Source organism: Podarcis pityusensis, assembly GCF_964106645.2.
Source record: "Podarcis pityusensis genome assembly, chromosome: 3".
NCBI classification, from domain to species: Eukaryota; Metazoa; Chordata; class Lepidosauria; order Squamata; family Lacertidae; genus Podarcis; species Podarcis pityusensis.
Window position 1 is genome coordinate 5,787,428 of NC_138026.1, and position 20,319 is coordinate 5,807,746.

Sequence of the window (20,319 nt, forward strand, 5' to 3'; positions counted from 1 at the left end):
TATTCCAAGCTAAGTACAGGAGTGACATTGGGAGTAATTCAAAAGCACCACAGCTGTTACCAGTGCTGCCACTTAGAATTAAGGACTAGTCTGTAGAAACAGCAAGATCAAGTGGCTGTTGAGACTCCCTGTGTTTGTGCGTGTTGGATGCAATACACACATCTATCTATATCTATTTATCAATCATCTATCTGTATCTATCTATCTATCTATCATCTATCTATCTATCTATCTATCAATCATCTATCATCTATATCTATCTATCTATATCTATCCAGCTATCTATCTATCTATCTATCTATCTATCTATCTATCTATCATCTATCTATCTATCTATCTATCTATCTATCATCTATCTATCTATCATCTATCTATCTATCTATCTATCTATCTATCTATCTATCTATCTATCATCTATCTATATCTATCTATCTATCTATCTATCTATCTATCTATCTATCTATCATCTATCTATCTATCTATCTATCTATCTATCTATCTATCATCTATCTATCTATCTATCATCTATCTATCTATCATCTATCTATCTATATCTATCTAATCTATCTATCATATCTATCTATCTATCTGTCTGTCTATCTATCATCTATCTATCTATCATCTATCTATCTATCTATCATCTATCTATCTATCATCTCTCTCTCTCTCTCTCTCTCTCTCTCTCTCTCTCTCATCTACCTACATACCTATGTACCTACCTACCTACCTACCTACCTACCTACCTCTGCATATAGAAGGCTAGCTACTTCCCAACATAGAACAATAAGCACAGGCCCTTAGTCCTTAGTTTGTCCTTTCATGCTTGGATATTTTTGCCAGCTGCTCCTTGAGTATGGATATTTTTGTGGCAGGCAATTTGTGGTTCAAACAAAATTTATGTTCCTTCTTCTCTTTGGTACTTGTTCATTTAATATAGTTTAGATTCTCACGGCCAATTTGCAAAGGGGAAAACCTCCCACACCAAGGAGAGCATTAGGAGGGTTTAAGAAGGTGGAGGCTCAAGTCACATTGTACTTGATAATGTTTAATATTGATAATGTTCTGGTGATATTGCTGTTCACCAGAACCAATCCAGAAGACACCTCCCCTTCAAATAAGATGATGCTGAACCCAATGACGAATCAACCAACCTCTTCACTAATCTTAGGGTGCTTCAAATTGCAGGCTACAGCCCTGTGTAACTTTACCCTGGAGTAAATGCCTCTGAACTCAGTGGAACTTACTTCCATGTAAACATGCATAAGGACATGCTGCTTGGCTAGCAAGTTACATTATATTTTTCTCATCTGAGATGACCCAGCTGTTCTTTATTTCACCATCAGAAAAATGGGCCCAAGAGAACGTATTTAGGGTGAGGCAGAGAGGAGCAGGCTTGATTCTCAGTGAATGGGATCATGGGGAGAATGGAGAAGATTTCATTTCCAGCCCAAAGTTGCAGTACAAGGGAATGGCTGCCATGAACTTCTTTTTTTGATGGTGGGGAGTCAGGGCTAAACTTGGAAACATTATCACAATGAAGATAAAACATGCCTCCACTTAGCCACTGAGCTTCTTTTTCCTCACTGGCAGGATCCTGCAGGAACTTACAATGTGTCACCGTGTGCTAAGAATGCAGTCTACCCCTCACTACCCTCCTATTCTTACCCATCCCAATAATGGGCATTTGGCTAGTTAAAAAATGGAAGAAAAACATCAAGTACTGGGACGCATCCATTTGGCAGGATCTGTTCACAACTTTTGTGTACACTGTTGTGGGTGTTTATAAGACCAACGTCTTATAAAACGGCTTGGGCAAGGGGTTCAGTGGGTAATTTTGTTTTTTTTTGTTTTTATAAGATATTTATTAGGATTTTTTAAAAATATTACAATAAAAAATGAAAAAGAAAAAAGAAAATACAAAATAAAAATGATTAAAAACACTCAGATTTTCCATTGCTTATTTTTCTTTAGCTTGTTTCCTGGACCTCCTCATACCTCCCTTTTTTGTATTCCAGTTCAGTTTGTTGGTTCAGCAAATCCTTACCCTCTTTGTTTATCCTAATCTTTGGTCTTAAAATAGTAACGTTGGATTTTTACCTCTTAACAACCCCTTTTTCATATTCCCTTAAAGCATTACAGCTAGAAACCACTTAATTTCTATCCAACATCGTTCTAACATTCATTAATTTTACAATATTTCTGTAGATAATCTTTGAACTTCTTCCAATCTTCTTCCACCGACTCTTCTCTCTGGTCTCGGATTCTGCCAGTCATTTCTGCCAGTTCCATATAGTCCATCAGCTTCATCTGCCATTCTTCCAGAGTGGGTAGATCTTGTGTCTTCCAATACTTTGCAATGAGTATTCTTGCTGCTGTTGTGGCATACATAAAAAAGGTTCTATCCTTCTTTAGCACCAATTGACCCACTATGCCCAGGAGAAAGGCCTCTGGTTTCTTCAAGAAGGTATATTTAAATACCTTTTTCAGTTCATTATATATCATTTCCCAGAAAGCCTTAATCCTTGGGCACGTCCACCAAAGGTGAAAGAATGTACCTTCAGTTTCTTTACATTTCCAACATTTGTTATCGGGCAAATGATAAATTTTTGCAAGCTTGACTGGGGTCATGTACCACCTGTAAATCATTTTCATAATATTCTCTCTTAAGGCATTACATGCCGGAAACTTCATTCCTGTGGTCCATAACTGTTCCCAGTCAGCCATCATTATGTTATGACCAACATCTTGTGCCCATTTAATCATAACAGATTTCACCGTCTCATCCTGAGTATTCCATTTCAACAGCAAGTTATACATCTTTGACAAAATCTTAGTTTTGGGTTCTAATAGTTCTGTTTCTAGTTTTGATTTTTCCACCTGGAAACCAATTTTCTTATCCAGATTATATGCCTCCATTATCTGATAATAATGAAGCCAGTCTCACACTTTGTTTTTTAATTTCTCAAAACTCTGCAATTTCAATCTATCTCCATCTTGTTCCAAAATTTCCCAATATTTCGGCCATTTGGCCTCCATATTGAGCTTTTTCAGAGCTTTCGCTTCCATCGGTGACAGCCACCTTGGGGTTTTGTTTTCCAATAAGTCCTTATATCTTATCCAAACATTAAACAATGCTTTCCTGACAATATGGTTTTTAAATGCTTTATGCGCTTTGACCTTATCATACCACAGATATGCATGCCATCCAAATACATTGTTAAAACCTTCTAAATCCAAAATGTCAGTGTTTTCAAGAAGCAACCATTCTTTCAACCAGCAGAAAGCTGCTGATTCATAGTAAAGTTTAAAGTCTGGCAGGGCAAATCCACCTCTTTCCTTTGCATCTGTTAATATTTTAAATTTTATTCTAGGCTTCTTGCCCTGCCAGACAAATTTAGAAATATCTCTCTGCCACCTCTTGAAACAGTCCATTTTGTCCACAATTTGCAATGTTTGAAACAAAAACAACATTCTAGGCAATACATTCATTTTTACCGCAGCAATACGGCCCAGCAGTGAAAGCTTCAAATTTGACCAAATTTCCAAATCTTTTTTCACTTCAGCCCAGCATTTTTCATAGTTGTCTTTAAATAAATTCCCATTTTTTGCTGTCATGTTAATCCCCAAATATTTAACTTTCTTAACCACTGTTAAACCTGTCTCATTCTGAAACCTCTCTCTCTCCATTGGTATTAAATTTTTCTCTAAAACCTTGGTCTTTAACTTATTCAACTTAAATCCTGCAACTTGACCAAATTCTTGAATCAGTTCTAAAACTCTTTTGGTACTAGATTCTGGCTCCTGTAACGTCACTACTAAGTCATCTGCAAATGCTCTCAGTTTGTACTGTTTGGCTCCGACCTGTATACCTTTAACCAACCGGTCCCTTCTAATCATGTTCAGCAGAACCTCCAGGACCGATATAAAAAGCAATGGGGAAATTGGGCAACCTTGTCTTGTCCCTTTTTCTATCCTAAATTCTTCCGTCACCACATTATTTACAATTAGTTTAGCCTTTTGTTCTAAATAAATTGCACTTATACCGTTTTCAAAACCTTGGCCTACCCCCATCCCCTGTAGGTTCTTCTTCATAAAACTCCAAGAGATATTATTCAGTGGGTAATTTTGAAGCCCATCCTGAAATGGAAGCTGAACGTTGAAAGTTAGTGTTAATTTTGAACTTCAGTAGACCTCAGCAGAACCGAGATGTGACCAGTGTTTTCATGCAGAAACAAGATGGCTTTTCATTGGGATTCCTGTTTTGAAGCACTTATAGACTGTTATTGGCATATGCCCTTTGACCAGTAAGATTTCCCCTTCATAAAACAGAGCAGAAAAAGCAGATGAATTGTGTTAAATGGCAACAGTTGAATATTGTGCTCTTGCACAATATATCCACCCAAATCAAACATTGGATTGTGGCTGGGGAGGCTCTGGACTTTTTCCACAAAGAAAAGTGATGGGAAAATACTAGGTAGTTTTAGACTGGACTTCATGGTCTTGAAGGAAGGGTTCCTTTAGATGGCACACTTCAAAAGCCATCTCAACTGCATTGGGGGTCCTCCTGTTCATTCAGTCGAGTGGGGCCTGGATGTTTGCCTGCAAGTGCAGACCTGATGGCACAACTTATGTGGGCATTTATATAAAACTGGGAAGGAGCCCAGGAGGAATGGTGATATATTAGGCCAGTGAGAAGAGATCTAGAGTATTAGCTGAGATTTATGATTATCCAAGGAGATTGTGATATATGTTTATTTGTGGGTGGGGGAGCGGGTGTAATTGTGGAACAGAATAACAGACAACTTGTGGCATCCTCACATTTATGGAAAGGATTGAGCAACAACCGGGTGTAATTAAATAAAATTGCTATGAATTACCATACCTTGGCAACAACATGCATTCTTTAGAGGAATATTTGAATAATAATTCACTGAGCATATCTGGCACCCAATTCTAACCCTATTAGCAAAAATGCCATTGTAACAGATTACACTGGGAGCGCTATTCAGAAGAGAATATAGAATCCAGCCTGGGGTTGACCCAAGGAACTAGTCTGTTTTCCCATGAATTGTAGCTTTTGAATTGTGTTGCTACATGTAGGACTATAAAATCAAAAGTAGTTTAGCCTTGTCCACACCGAAAGAGAGATTTTAAGGAAGGCAATATAGACAAAATAGTAGGAAAAGCTGCCTCTGTGGCATAATATGACTCTTTGGAAAGACATTTTATTCCTCCCATCCTCATTTATTAAGTTGTTGAGTTATTGACTTACCCCCCCCCCCCCATGGCACAGCCATTTCTCTCAGGGTGCTGTAGCTCTGAGGGGTCCTTTCCTACACAGCTGTGACATGTGTCTTTTAAAATGCTTGTTTAAGACTAGAGAAAAAAAGTTGCCAGCCTTTTTTTAGAACAAAGCTTTCCAAACTGTGCATTGTGACATGTTAGTGTGTCGGCTGCGGTGTGTAGGTGTGTTGCACGTATGCTCCCCACGCTCCTTCCAGGGCTGGAAAGGGGTTAGTTTAACCTGTAGTTTGCTAGTAAAACTGAATTACTGTGTCACAAAATGATGTAAAACTGAATTATTGTGTCACAAAATGATGCGTGTCTAAAAAGTGTGTCACTAACGTGAAAAATCTGGAAAGCTCTGTTTTAGAACCAAGAAGACTGCTGAGCAGGTAAGATTGTGATTTCATCTGTGTATACTGCAAGGCTAATCACACTTTATTCAGTTATAGGTCCTGCTGTGTTCAAGTTGGATTTGCTCCTAGTCTGTCATCGTATGCACATGTCCTTTGAATTAGAACCATTGAATTAGACCTCTCTCTGAGTAGCATGCTGCGAATCTGTTTAGTTTCTGCCTTATCTTGATTTCTCCTCTTCCTGCTTTTAGTACAGTTCTAAAAATATTACTGCATATTACTTAAAACAGTTCTGCAAACCGATTTGCAGACTATAATTGTTATAAAAATAACATGGAAGTTTCTTCTAAGAATTAAAAAAGAGGCCAAGATTCAACTAAGTTGTGGCATGCACTATATGAAGTCTGCTCCTGGAGCTTCTCCCATTTCATCCTCCCCATTCCTCTTCCTGCATCACCTAAATCTGCTCTGGGAGGTTAAGGAAACCCCAGAAGAGGGTTTAGTGGGAACATGGTGGGTGCACATGGGGTTAGGTGGGAGAGTCCTGTTGCACAAGTGAACCTCATTCCCTGAACACGTACAGTGGTACCTCGGGTTACATACGCTTCAGGTTACATACGCTTCAGGTTACAGACTCCGCTAACCCAGAAATAGTATCTCGGGTTAAGAACTTTGCTTCAGGATGAGAACAGAAATCGTGATCCGGCGGTGCGGCAGCAGCAGGAGGCCCCATTAGCTAAAGTGGTGCTTCAGGTTAAGAACAGTTTCAGGTTAAGAACGGACCTCCGGAATGAATTAAGTACTTAACCCGAGGTACCACTGTACTCCACTTAGTGCAACAACGCACACCACCCATTATACTGATAGCAAGCAGATCTATTTGCAGAACTGGGTGTGCTATTTTTGACCTCGTACTAGGCCACATGCACCAACTCACATGAATATTAGCTTCACAAGTTTTTACAAAGTATTTTCTACAAATATTCTACTGTTCATATGACAACTTACTGGCTTTTGATCTAACCTGACTGCCCAGGGTCCAAGGGATGGTAGAGAGCTTTCACTCCATAACTATCCTGAGCAAGAAGCAGTGATGACCACCATTATGGAGGATAAAGGTTATCAGTGCTCTACTAAACGGGACACTGGCCTGATGCAACAGATTCTTCGTATGTTCTTAGTACCATTGACTTTCTAGTATCACCCATTTCATCTCTTGTAGTGCAGAAGAGAACATTTGGGAGTGATCATGTCATACCCTCCAACGCGCCAAGGCAAAAAGCCGGGGACGTGCTCCTGCGCAAGTCATGTGGCCTGCGTGAGTTTGTGGCCCAGAGGAAAGTGCATTTTCAAGGTGAGATTGTGGTGCCCCAAATGGCTGCTGTGCTCTGGCGCAAAAAAAGGATGTCTCAGTTTAACCAGGACAGTTGAGGGGTATGTCCTTCTCACCCATTCTACCAGGGGTGCCAACCTGAATAAAATATTGTGGGGGCCGAGGTAAGCCCTGCCCTGCAAAATCAATCATACAATGCAGTGCACACACACCATTTGAATAGGAATGCCCAACAGCTTTGTGGGGGCCCACCCCCCTCAAATATTTTATTGTGGGGGCCGAAGCCCGGAAAGCCCCCAGGGGTTGGCTCCTGTGCATTCTACGGTCTGATCAGTGCTTTGATTTGAGTGCCAGCCAAGCTGACAGGAAACTCACCAGGAGTGTTTAGGAATCCATCAGATTCCACACGTTTGCCTGACAATTTTAATCAGCCCACCACTCTCGCAGAGCGAAACAGCAACTCCCAGTCTTAGCGTCACTGAGAAGTGGTTGACGATGGGGTTACAGAGGACACCTGCCCCAACTTCAGCTCTTCAAGGCTCCCATTCACTTGAAAATACCTGTGTCCTGCAGAATATGTTGGGCTGCTAATACACTGAGACAGCTCCAAGGTTGTTATGGTCGCCATGAAGCCACTGCCACTCAGGGCAGGTGAACAGGGAGTGACAGTGAGGAGGAGGAGGTGGAGGGAGAGGGAGAAATGAGGCCAGGATGCTCCTGGGGTTGGCAGTGTGATGTGGTTCTCAGCAGGTGTCCAAGTATAGGCAAACTCCTGATGCTAGCTCTGTTCATTGGAAATGAATTTCTGTTAAAGCACAGATTTTTTCATCATTTTGGGGTTGCTTCCATATATAATTTCCAGGGTTATGCATTAAAATGCACTGCTGAACAAATGGGGTAAAGATGAACATCGTTTTTAACATCATTATACACATCTGAATTATTAATGCTTTCCATGTGCTCAGTATAAATAGTGCAAAAACTATTTTAATGAATATTAGTTTTTAATGCTTTGCATTGCATTCAGAGCTTCATTTAAATGGGTTCATTGTTAGTGTTATAATCTTAATTGTATTGAGCTTCCTACTATAACCAATTGCTTTATTGAATTAGGCTATTAACCAGTGGAGTGTTCAGCAGGAATGTGAAGCCTCTTCTTACTTACCCCTGGAAGTAACCATTTTGTAGTTCCACTCTGTGGTTAGGCAGTTGACCTGTGAACTTTTTTCATTCAGATTTCAATGAACGAAAACGCAGATCTGGGAAAATGCAGATCTTTGCATCTCTCTTTGCTGAAATACAGCACAATGAAATTTTGCATCACAAAACCCACCTCTCTTGATTTATTTACTTACTGATTGCATTTCTGACTAATTTCGTAACATGGGTTTCATCTGTCTATTTTGGGAGACATAGCAGGAGTGTATCTCTGGGGGTGAAGTCAAACTGTTGGACTACTGGGATAGCTCAGGTGGTAGAGAATGAGACTCTTGATCTCAGGGCCATTGATTCGAGCGCCACTTTGGGTGAAAGATTCCTGCCTTGCAGGGGGTTGAACTAGATGGTGCTTGTGGTCCATTCCAACTCTATGGTTCTATGATTTTATTATTCTACAGTGCCTGCTGCAGAGACCGATATTGGAGAGACATACACCATGGCGTTTCTTCTCTCTGTGGTCCTCAAGGTCAAAGAACGAAAACCTTATAGGGTGGGAGGGTGGGAAAAGCAGGAACAGCTGGTAAGCGGCAAAGAGGGAGATCCCCGGCCACGTCCTGCTTTAAATAAGGCAGGCCACACCCCCAGAGCCAGCCGATTGGCTGGCCAGGAGGTGACACGGCCCAGTCACGCGGGGGCTGGGTTCCAGCCACCGCGCGCATGGTGGGGCCATGAAGCCCATAACTCCACCTCCTCCGAAGGGTGGAAGTGGCTTTGCATGGCGAGTCCCCGCCCCCAGTGGAAATAATGACACAATCATTAAGGTTAATGGGCTAAATAAGGTCACAACTTTTATTGGTTACAGGTGATGAGCGGTATTGGTTTAGGCATTGGTCCTAACCAACTATATCTGACTTCAGCCCGTCCGCTAGAAGTCTGGGAAGAGTTAACCACCAGTAGGGGGAGTCCTGCTGATGCACATCAACTAGGAACTCCCCCGGGGTCACCGCTAGGGGGTGTGCTTAGGCCCTCACCTCCTTAGGCTTCGGACAGGGCCATGCCCTGGAATCCTTTACTGAACTACCCCTCAATATGTGGGGCAGGTGATGGTGTAACCTCCCCTCTTCCATCTACAGAGCAATACCAATGCCTAACCGCCACTCGAGCAAAAGCTCACCGCCCCTGCATTGCAGGGGGTTGAACTAGATGGTGCTTGTGGTCCATGCCAACTCTACGGTTCTATGCTTTTATCATTCTACAGTGCCTGCTGTGGAGACCGATATGGGATAGACATGCACCATGGCGTTTCTTCTCTCTGTGGTCCTCTCCGCAGTCACGTCTCCTGTGGTCACTGCTGGGACACATGGCCTGACTGTCTCCAGGCATTGTGGTCATCTGCAATTTAAAACCAATTACAAGAATAAGAATAGGGTCGACACACACACACACACACACACACACACACACACACACCCCTCATCCCTTTTTAGATGGAAAACTAAAAATCTCTTTTTGCACTGAGTCCACTTGGGGTTACCTGGTGAGAAAAGAGCCTTTAAGCTCTCCACCTCGCTCGCCAGGTAAAGCCTGCTCGACATGCTGGCTCCAGAAGGCTCTAGGATGCTCTCACATGATCTCACAGGGCAATCCGAGTTCCCGTGAGATCTCATGTGAGCATCCCTAGTCCAGAGTCAGGGCATGGGATTCAAATTCTGTCCTTTAAAGCCTGCAAAAGAATTGAAATGTTTTGCTAAAACATATCCTTGATACAAAGTAACTTGTTTTTTGGGGGATGTTTCTAAAAATCTAAAATACTGCTGATCAGCTGTGCAGCAGGGAAGGATGTTGGGGAGAACCAAATCCATCCCTACTTCTCTGGAACACAGCTGATCAATTGCATTTTACTCGTTGCACAATTGCTGTTGTTGTTTAGTCGTTTAGTCGTGTCCGACTCTTCGTGACCCCATGGACCAGAGCACACCAGGCACTTCTGTCTTCCACTGCCTCCCGCAGTTTAGTCAAACTCATGCTGGTAGCTTCAAGAACACTATCCAACCATCTCATCTTCTGTCGTCCCCTTCTAGTGCCCTGAATCTTTCCCAACATCAGGGTCTTTTCCAGGGAGTCTTCTCTTCTCATGAGGTGGCCAAAGTATTGGAGCCTCAGCTTCAGGATCTGTCCTTCCAGTGAGCACTCAGGTCTGATTTCCTTAAGAATGGATAGGTTTGATCTTCTTGCAGTCCATGGGACTCTCAAGAGTCTCCTCCAGCACCAGAATTCAAAAGCATCCATTCTTTGGCGATCAGCCTTCTTTATGGTCCAGCTCTCACTTCCATATATCACTACTGGGAAAACCATAGCTTTTACTATATGGACCTTTGTTGGCAAGGTGATGTCTCTACTTTTTAAGATGCTGTCTAAGTTTGTCTGACTATTGGATTGATAAGGAAAATCCTGTAATTGTGCATGCCGTTCCTCATCCACCTGAGGATAAGTGCATGGTGATCTGGTACTAAAGTCCTTTCACTCCAAGATGGTTCAGGACACTGGTGCATAGTTCCACATGCTCCTCATTTCTCTGAGTGGTGAGAATTTCCAGGGGCAGTGCTGTCTGGTTGGGGGGGGCATTAAAATCAAACATTGTGCACAGATACAAAGAATTGTACTATATGCAGCATAGATTTTAGAGGAGGAGCCATGTCTTTGTATACTCTCTAATTATTACTGCACCAAGGAAGTGCAATTTACTGAGAAAATTCAATTCAAGTTCTGCGGTGTAAATTATTCTAATTAATACAATTTACATAGTGTGCCTGTTTTTCATGTATGTTCACAATTTGCATGCTTCAGCCTGAGCTCACACTCAGGTTTCTATAGCATTTGTCATTTTAATTAGCATTTGGCTTCTTTGCAAATACCAATATAATTTACGGCAGGAGGAGAGGTAAAGGAATCTGAAAGGCAGTGCAGTGTATGGTTATGGGGAAATGACAAGAGGCCATGCACACTTCTCTTCATCCAGTTTCCAGCATTGGATAGGGGCCAGCATGGAAACTGTTGCTGAAGTTGAAAGACCTGGTTCACAATTTCTGTATTGGGTTAAATATACTACAAAAAGCAGAAGCCCCCACTGTCTGGCATGGCAAATTGTTTTGAAAGTTTGTGATTCAGCGTAGCGTGTATGTGTCTAACCACTTCTTTTTCTGCTTCCCTGGATTAATAGCTAAGTAGACACAGAAGCATTTTTTTTAACAAAACAATGCAGATGCAGATTTTTAATTTTCTTTTTAAAAAAACAAAACACCAGTTACTTCATAGAATCATAAAGTTGGAAGGGACCCTGATGGTCATATTATTCTCTTCAAATATTTTGGAGCAACAGTACAGTGGTGCCCCGCAAGACGAATGCCTCGCAAGACGAAAAACTCGCTAGACGAAAGGGTTTTGCGTTTTTTGAGTCGTTCCGCAAGACGAATTTCCCTATGGGCTTGCTTCGCAAGACGAAACGTCTTGCGAGTTCTTGCGAGTTTGTTTCCTTTTTCTTAAAGCCGCTAAGCCGCTAAGCCGTTAATAGCCGCTAAGCCGCTAATAGCCGTGCTTCGCAAGATGAAAAAACCGCAAGACGAAGAGACTTGCGGAACGGATTAATTTCGTCTTGCGAGGCACCACTGTATTGTGCTTCCAATATTAATATGAATGTCCCCACATTCAAAGCAGTTCCCTTTTCTTGACATCAAGTCAGATGGATACAGTGGTACCTCAGGTTAAGTACTTAATTCGTTCCGGAGGTCCGTACTTAACCTGAAACTGTTCTTAACCTGAAGCACCACTTTAGCTAATGGGGCCTCCTGCTGCTGCTGCACCGCCGGAGCCCGATTTCTGTTCTCATCCTGAAGCAAAGTTCTTAACCCGAAGCACTATTTCTGGGTTAGCGGAGTCTGTAACCTGAAGCATATGTAACCTGAAGCGTATGTAACCTGAGGTACCACTGTACTGAACTCCTTGCAGGTCAAGCCACCAGTTCAGAAAATATCAGTCTCTGGCAGTTTCCTCCAAGTGACTGGTTTGCACAACTCGCATGCACCGTATTTTTTGCTCCATAAGACGCACCTGACCATAAGACGTACCTAGTTTTTAGATGGGGAATGCAAGAAAAATATATATTCTTTAAAGGGAACGCTGAGCAGAGCCTGTCTGCATCCCAGGCTCTGCTCAGCGCTCCCTTTCACGAGCCGCATGGAGCGCGTGTGCAGCACTTGCAGGCTTTTTCCCAAGGAGAGCACTCCGCGTGGCTCTTTAAAGGGAGCGCTGCTCTTGGGGGCTTTTCCAGGAGGTGGGGGAAGGGACTGAGGGCCTACGCCAGAAGCTAGAACAGCAAGAGGGAGCGCTGCGCAGTGATCCCTCTTGCTGTTCTGGCTTCTGGGATAGCTGCACAGCCTGCATTCGCTCCACACACATTTCCCCTTACTTTTTAGGAGGGAAAAGGTGCGTTTTATAGAGCGAAAAATACGGTACATCATTAGGGCAAACAGCCCAGGAAAACAGAAAGCAGAAGATTGGAGGGGGCAGGAAACCCTGCAGTGATTTGAAATAAAATAAAATAAAATAAAAATAGGAGAGTAACTAGGAGTGGACCCAAATGGTCACCCCCAAGGAGAGAGGGTTTGCCATCACGTTGCATCCTACACATAATAAAACAAACATTAATAGCAGCATGGGTAAAACCAGTGGCAGTAAAATTAGAGGCTGGATTCAAGAGAGTAGATGTGCTAGTGGGAGATAGAACAAGAAGAAGTCCCACCAGCACTTTAAGACTCCCCCTTCCTCCTCCCCCAGTTGGCTTGGGGAGGTGCTGTGAGAGGCCCCAGAACAGCACACAAGGGGGGAAGAGGAGAGGGGCAGATCTTTTTGTTCAGCAAGCTGAACTGCTTGTGCTGAAGGAAGAGCACAAAGTTGAATTCCTCCCTGTGTGTGAAATCTGAGGTTTGGCCCACACTTTGCTTGTCCCATGCCTAGAATGCATGCGTCCGGGAGGTTTTCTGCTTGCCCCATGCTTTCTAGGCATGAGTCTGAACAGTTTTCCATTTGCTCTGCTGCCAGGAAAACACACTCTTTACCACGGAATTGGAGCCAACACTCGTCTATGGAAAACCTGGTTAATGTTTGCTATGATTAAACCATAACGAGTGGGTTTCTCTGGGCACGGGTGGAAGCGGTGAGACAAGCAGAAGTGTGGATGAACCCTGGTTCCTGGTGAAAGAGACACTGATTGGGACATGTATATGAGATACAAGCCAATGACTGGATACTATGGCCAGCCGCAGTGTGTGGACCTGTGTTCATCCTCCTTCCAGCCTATCAGGACGAATCTTTTCCAGCAGAGTCAGCCCACACTTTTAACTTAAAACCCATCAAGTGCTGAGCAATCAAGAAATGGGAAATCACATTGTGTTATATGCATGGGTGAACCAATCCTAAATAGTGATGTTAATTTGTCCCTGATGCCTGGTGGATAAATCCATCACACCATTCGAGTGTCCCTGGTTGTCAAGAATGTCCTTAATTTGAAGCAGATTTCTAAGTTTTCTCATTACCCTTTCCATTTTTTTTCACCATGTACTCCTATTCTTCTGCATTTTGCTTGCCACTGACTATGCCTAATGGTTCTTAAAGGCCACTGAGATATCTGAGTGCTATATTATTCACCACTAGCCATCTAATGATTGCTAGGTTTAAGGTGCTGGTTTTAACCTTTAAAGCCCTATAAGGCCTAGGACCCTCATATCTACAGGACCGCCTCTACTGGAGTCTCAAAGCGGCTAACATTCTCCTTTCCCTTCCTCCCCCACAACAAACACTCTGTGAGGTGAGTGGGGCTGAGAGACTTCAGAGAAGTGTGACTAGCCCAAGGTCACCCAGCAGCTGCAAGTGGAGAAGCGGGGAGGCGAACCCGGTTCACCAGATTACGAGTCCACTGCTCTTAACCACTACACCACATCTACTACACCACATCAAGGAGAAGTAGAACTGTATATCATAAGCATATTGCTGACAACATAGTCCAAAACACTGGATGACCCCACTCAGCTGTTTGCTGCAGATATTAAACAGGTGGGGGATAAGATCAAACTCCAAGGACCCCACATTGAAGGTGCCATGGGGTCAAACAGCACTCCAGGCATCACCTTGTGGAGACAACCAACCAATTAGGACCAGAATTACCACAAAGCAGTGCTTCCCACCCCCAACTCAGACAGTCAGTCCAAAAGAATACCATGGTCAATGGTATCAAAAGCTGCTGAGAGGAACTGGTGGAAATGACTGGTAGAATCCGTGACCAGGGAGAAGAGTCGGTGGAGGAAGATTGGAAGAAATTCAAAGGCTATCTTCAGAAACATTGCAAAATTAAAGAATGTTAGAGTGATGTTGGACTGAGAATAAGCGGTTTCCAGCTGTACAGGTTAAAGTTGATGATAGACTAAGATTAAGATTAGGATTAAAGATGTTTAAAGAAATGGAAATTTGACAATTAAGAGGGAAAATTTTAAGGTTATATTATACTAAGATTAAAGATCAGGTTTAAAGAAGTTGAAGTTATATATTACAATATTATATTAAAGTTAAAGATTGGGATTAAAAAAGTTGAAAAGAAATTGCTGGACAAACGATTTGGATTGGAATACAAAAGAGGGAGGTATGAGGAAGTCCAGAAAATAAGTAAATTAAAAAAACGGAAATGGAAAAGAGATAGTGTTTTTAATGGTTATGTTTTTTGTTTTTTATTGTTGAATTGTGTTTTTGTAATCATTTTTTTCAAAAATTTTTTGAGATATGTATTGTGTATGTTCTTTTTTTTCTTTCTTCGATGTTTAAAACTTAAATAAAAATTATTTTAAAAAAAAAAAGCTGCTGAGAGGTCAGGAGAATAAACAGGGACACATTTTCCCATCTCTCTGCCAACAGAAGTAATCATACAGAATAGCAATTTTTTATTAAATTTGTTTGATTGTTTGATTATACATGTATTTTAAAATTGGTTTTATGCTTGCAAACTACTTAGAAGCCATTATGACATGGAAGCAATATAGGGAGGATAACAGACGCTGCAACAGCAACAACAGTAGATGCTATTCAGGGTTCGGTGTGGGGGAATCCAAGTGAAACAAATACAGAACTCAGGTGAAAGCCACTAAAACCAGACAAATCCCCAGGGGTATCCAGAATTCCTATATTGTTGGGGTATGCCAGATCCCAGCTGGAAAAGTATTCCAGAAACATGGGGCCACTGCAGGAAAGATCTTCTCCCTCATGCCTGCTTAGAGGTGAGAAGGACCTTCACTGCTGACCTTGAGGTATGCATCGCTGATATGGGTGAAGGATCCAGACCTTTGGCAGCTGTAAAGGATAAAACTAGCACGTTGAATCGGGCTAAAAATGCACTGGCAAGCCATGAAGCTGGTGCAGTATAGGTGTCACATGAACTTACTGCCTGGCTTCCACCAGGGTTCAGGTGGCTGAATTCTGCACCCACTGAAGTTTCCAAATCCAGCCTAGACATCACTGGACAACTGATAGAAGGCCAGACCTTCCAAGAAAGGGCTGCAGTTAGCAAGCCTACCTAAACTGGTAAAAAGTCTTACTGGTCATCAGCATCACCTAAGCTTCTGCAGTTAGTGCTGAGTCCAGGAGCACTCCCAAGCTGCGTATTCGATCCCTCAGGGGGAACGCAACCCCATCTGTGCCCTGTTGTAAATCTGCATCCAGAGTAGTCACTTTCCATATCCACAGTACCTCCATCTTGTCTGTATTCAGTCTCAGCTTGTTTGCCCTCATCCACCCCCAGATTGCCTCCTTACACTTAAGGGATAATTAATACATGCACTGTGAAGAAGAAATGTTCAGAGTATTCTTTCTGATCTGACTTCTTATTAAGGAAGAGGCAAATATTTAAATTAAACATGGAGGATCTGATATCCTTGACCATCTAGACCACTCTTTGTTAAGTGTTGCTCGTGTCCTGTATGAGCTGGATCTCTCCTATAACAGTTTAACAAATATAGGTAGCCTGTTTTTATTTTGCGAAGAGCAGGAAGAGGTTATTTTAGTTCACTCACATATAGCAGTCTTGCACATTTAATGACGGCTGCGATTTGCATTAAGTGCTGGCACCAAGGAAGAGAGAGTTTATCCCACTATCGTTTTCTGCACATGTGACAAGAGAGAGAGAAGTAAATAATGAGGCCGGCACAGCTGTACAGAGTATATGAAACGGAATATTCATTTTTCTTCAATGGGAATAGTGCAAGACAAAAGTGAGCTTTTCTTCAACTTGTTTGTTTATTGAAAATTCATCTCCATAGAGGCGTTATGTTAAAATTTGCTCTCTGATGTTAGTGTTTGCAGGATTCCTGTGGCCACTGGAGTACATTCTCATTTATGTACCTTGATATGCATCTCCAATTACTGTCAGAGATGCTTCTTGTTAAATATGGTAAGCTCTCTGGCTTCTGAGAGTGTGAATATGTATTCTGTACTCTTGGGCCAAACGAAGGATGGTTCTATGGACTGAGGATACTGGGAACTCGGGCGCAAATTAATTAAATATCTAAAGAGGACAGCATAAATGAAAATAGTCTGGAACCTCTGGGCTTTAAAGAAGGATGGATTTGGGGAGTGAAAATAGTGGAGTTTGAATTTAAAGTTGCAAAAGAAATGCCACACATACAAAAATGCTTTTTGATGCTTTCTTCTAAGTTTATGGGACCAAATTACAGGAACCCTCAACTGGTCTTTAAGGAATTCTATACAATATTTACACATAACTACATTGTGAAAAAATGAAGGTGGGATTTTTATTTCACTCCTTTTTGCATATTCTTAAAACAACATGTGCCACATTTTTTTTAAAAAAAAATCTCCACCTTCAACAGCTTTAATTATGTTAATTATCACATATTTTGTTAATAACACTTTCTTTTGAAGACATCCATTAGAGATTTAAAGTGTTAATTTACCGGGAAATCTAATGGAACACTGTTGGAAATCTCCCTTTAAATTAACTTTACTTACTTTTAATGAATGTCCTAATTAGACAGAGATACAGTATTATTGGAAATATTGCAGAAGTGGAAGTAAGGGCTTATATTTCTTATTTAATGCAAAAGCCATTTATCTTGGCGTAACATCTCCATTATTCAAACAAAATGATGTATTGTTCTTACTTTTTTATGTAAGTTACAAGTTCTCATTGAAACATCGCTAGGAATTAAATATGTGTGTTGGTTGCCAAATACAACTGTGGGGTCCTACTCTGACCATCTCTCTTTCCTGGCCTCTATATGGTCAACGGAAGGAAGGAAATCAAATATAGGAACACAACCGAGGAGCAGGGAGCGGGGACAGGCATCTCAAAGGTGCACAGAAGACAATTTATGGCCCAGTGTGCTTCAAGTATAAAAACTCTTTCTCAAGGGTGATTCTGGAGCCACTATCATAGGTATGTCTGAAAAGAGTAGCTCTGACCATTAACCATGGCAGTTCAAAATGGGACCCTTGAGTTTAGAAGCTGTACAGTAGCTCTGAGGTCCACAAACTACAGGTTAAGCTGGCATTTTTTGATGGACAGTCAGTGTGAACCCGATCCTAACATGAGAGCAAGGGGCCTGCAATGTGACTCCCCCCACCCCAGTTGTAAGCCCAGAATGGGGCTTTGCATCTTGCAATGAATTGGAAGTTTATTGGCAATACATATTGCAGGGGGTGGGGTGGGATATAGTGGGGGGAAGAAAACCCTCATGACCCTGTGGGCAGGACCAGCAACATGCCCCCCCTTAATTACATGGACTCCTTTCATGCAGTTAAATTGTGGAAGTGACATTTGAGGCATTTGTTTTCAGGGCAAGGACTGTGCAAGCAATGTATGCCCAAATCACTTCTATCACACTTCTGTCTGCCTGCCAAACCGCAGCCACCATCCCATTTAACACCCCCAAAATGGACACCAGTGAAAACTGGGTGGTGGTGATCCGGAAAAAAATGGGATTACAATGGTTAGGGAGAAACTATTTGAATATTTTGGATTTACTCACTGAGGGCTCTTCCACAGCTCCATTTGCCCTGCTGCCTTCCCCTGGGGAAACCGGTTTTCCGCAATTGTTGTTTGTTCCGATTCAGCAGTAAAGAGTGTGTTTTCCAGGAGAAAGCAAATGCAAAACAGCTCAAACCTGTGCCTAGAAAGGGCAGGACAAGCAGGAAATCACTCAGACCCATGCCTTCTAGGCATGGGACAAGTGGAAATGTGGATGATTCCTGAATGAAGAATGTTGATTTTGTAGACAACCACAAGTGTGGACGTTCTTTGAGCATTCAGTTTTGTTGTGGTTTTGCACATGTGTGCCTGTCTGTCTGTTCTAATTCATTAGCATCCTTTTTAGTAGGATCAATAATATGCCAGCTGAAATAAACAATTTCGCAGTGGATTGATTATCAGGGAAGTGAATATATTTGTTTGTACCCCACCAGAAATAGATACTTCCCCTCCCCTCCCCTGGAGAAGACAGATGAAGACCATGAGCATGTGGCACTGAAAATCATAAAAAGACTGTACAGCAGATCTCTATAATGAAATTATGTGATCTAAGAAAGTTACAAGAGCAGCTGTCACACAATGTGTGTGTGTGTGTGTGTGTTCATATTCCAAGAGAAGCCATTTTAGTCACCAGGAATAGTTAGTTTTTATGGTCATTTGGCCACTGACACATTACAAGTAATAAACCATCTATCTGATTGAAACAGTATGAGATCACTTTTTGAAGCCTATTATGGACACTGTTCTTAAGGTTAAGAAGAAAAATGGAATTATAATCCATGCCATTTTTGGGTAATTGTTATTAATAAATTAGCAAAGAATGAGCAGCAGACGGATGAATTGTTGTAGTTCATTAATTTTATGGTGACTTTCTTTGTGTGAGCCAATTATGTCTGTCATTGTGTTGCTAAGTGGCAACGATGCCCAAAGGAGAGAGCCTAGATGCAGAACAAATGGTCTCTGCCGTTTTCCTTTTTCAGGATTTTGCTAAAGGCTCCCTAATGATCTTGGTGATTGGAATCGGAATCATGTAGATCTGCAGAACCACAAATTTTTCTACAGAATGATATGGAAACTAAAGTGTCATTCTTTTAAATATTGAATTGTATGCGTCATACATCATAAGATTTGCTAACTGATAAACACTGATTCCCCCAGCCTGCCACTACCAGAAAATCCATTAATGGACAATTAAGTTATGGAAAAACGGCAAAAGTATGCAGATGATACCACGTTCTACCTCTCTTTTAACTCAGAACCAGTGAAGGTGGTGAAGGTCCTGTCTGAGTGCCTGGAGGCAGTTGGAGGATGGATGGCTGCTAACAGATTGAGGTTGAATCCTGACAAGACAGAAGTACAGTTTTTTGGGAACAGGGGTGGGAGGATGTGGGGGACTCCCTGAATGGGACAACTGTGCCACTGAAGGAGCAGGTGTGCAGTCTGGGAGTCATTTTGGACTCACAGCTGTCTGTGGAAGTGCAGGTCAATTCTGTGTTCAGGGCAGCTGTTTACCAGTTCCATGTAGTACGCAGGCTGAGACCCTGTCTGACAGTCTCGCCTGCCAGTCTACCTACCTGACTGTCTCACCAGAGTGGTGCATGCTCTAGTTATCTCCCGCTTGGACTACTGCGACGTGCTCTACGTGGGGCTACTTTTGAAGGTGACCTGGAAACTACAACTAATCCAGAATGTGGCAGCTAGACTGGTGACTGGGAGCAGCCACTGAGACCATATAACACTGGTCCTGAAAGACCTACACTGGCTCCCAGTACGTTTCCGAGCACAATTCAAACTGTTAGTGCTTACCTTTAAAGCCCTAAATGGCATCAGCCCAGTATACCTGAAGGAGCGTCTCTACCCCCATTGTTCAGCCTGGACACTGAGGTCCAGCAGTTCCCTCACTGCGAGAAGTGAGGTTACAGGGAACCAGGCAGAGGGCCTTCTTGGTAGTGGCACCCACCCTGTGGAATGCCCTCCCATCAGATGTCAAGGAAATAAACAACTATCCGACTTTTAGAAGACATCTGAAGGCAGCCCTGTTTAGGGAAGTTTTTAATGTTTGATGTTTTATTCTGTTTTTAATGTTCTGTTGAAAACTGTCCAGA

The 20,319-nt window shown here is 42.2% G+C and overlaps 1 protein-coding gene across 1 annotated transcript in view; it reads left to right on the plus strand.

Annotated features, from left to right (window-relative positions):
• LOC308473637 (uncharacterized protein) overlaps nucleotides 1-20,319 on the plus strand; it is a 178,742-nt gene that overhangs the window by 85,006 nt on the left and 73,417 nt on the right. Inside the window, exon 3 of the mRNA XM_080999441.1 lies at nucleotides 6,867-6,993. Within this exon, the coding sequence (XP_080855567.1) occupies nucleotides 6,867-6,993 (127 nt within the window). The remainder of the gene's footprint in view (nucleotides 1-6,866; nucleotides 6,994-20,319) is intronic.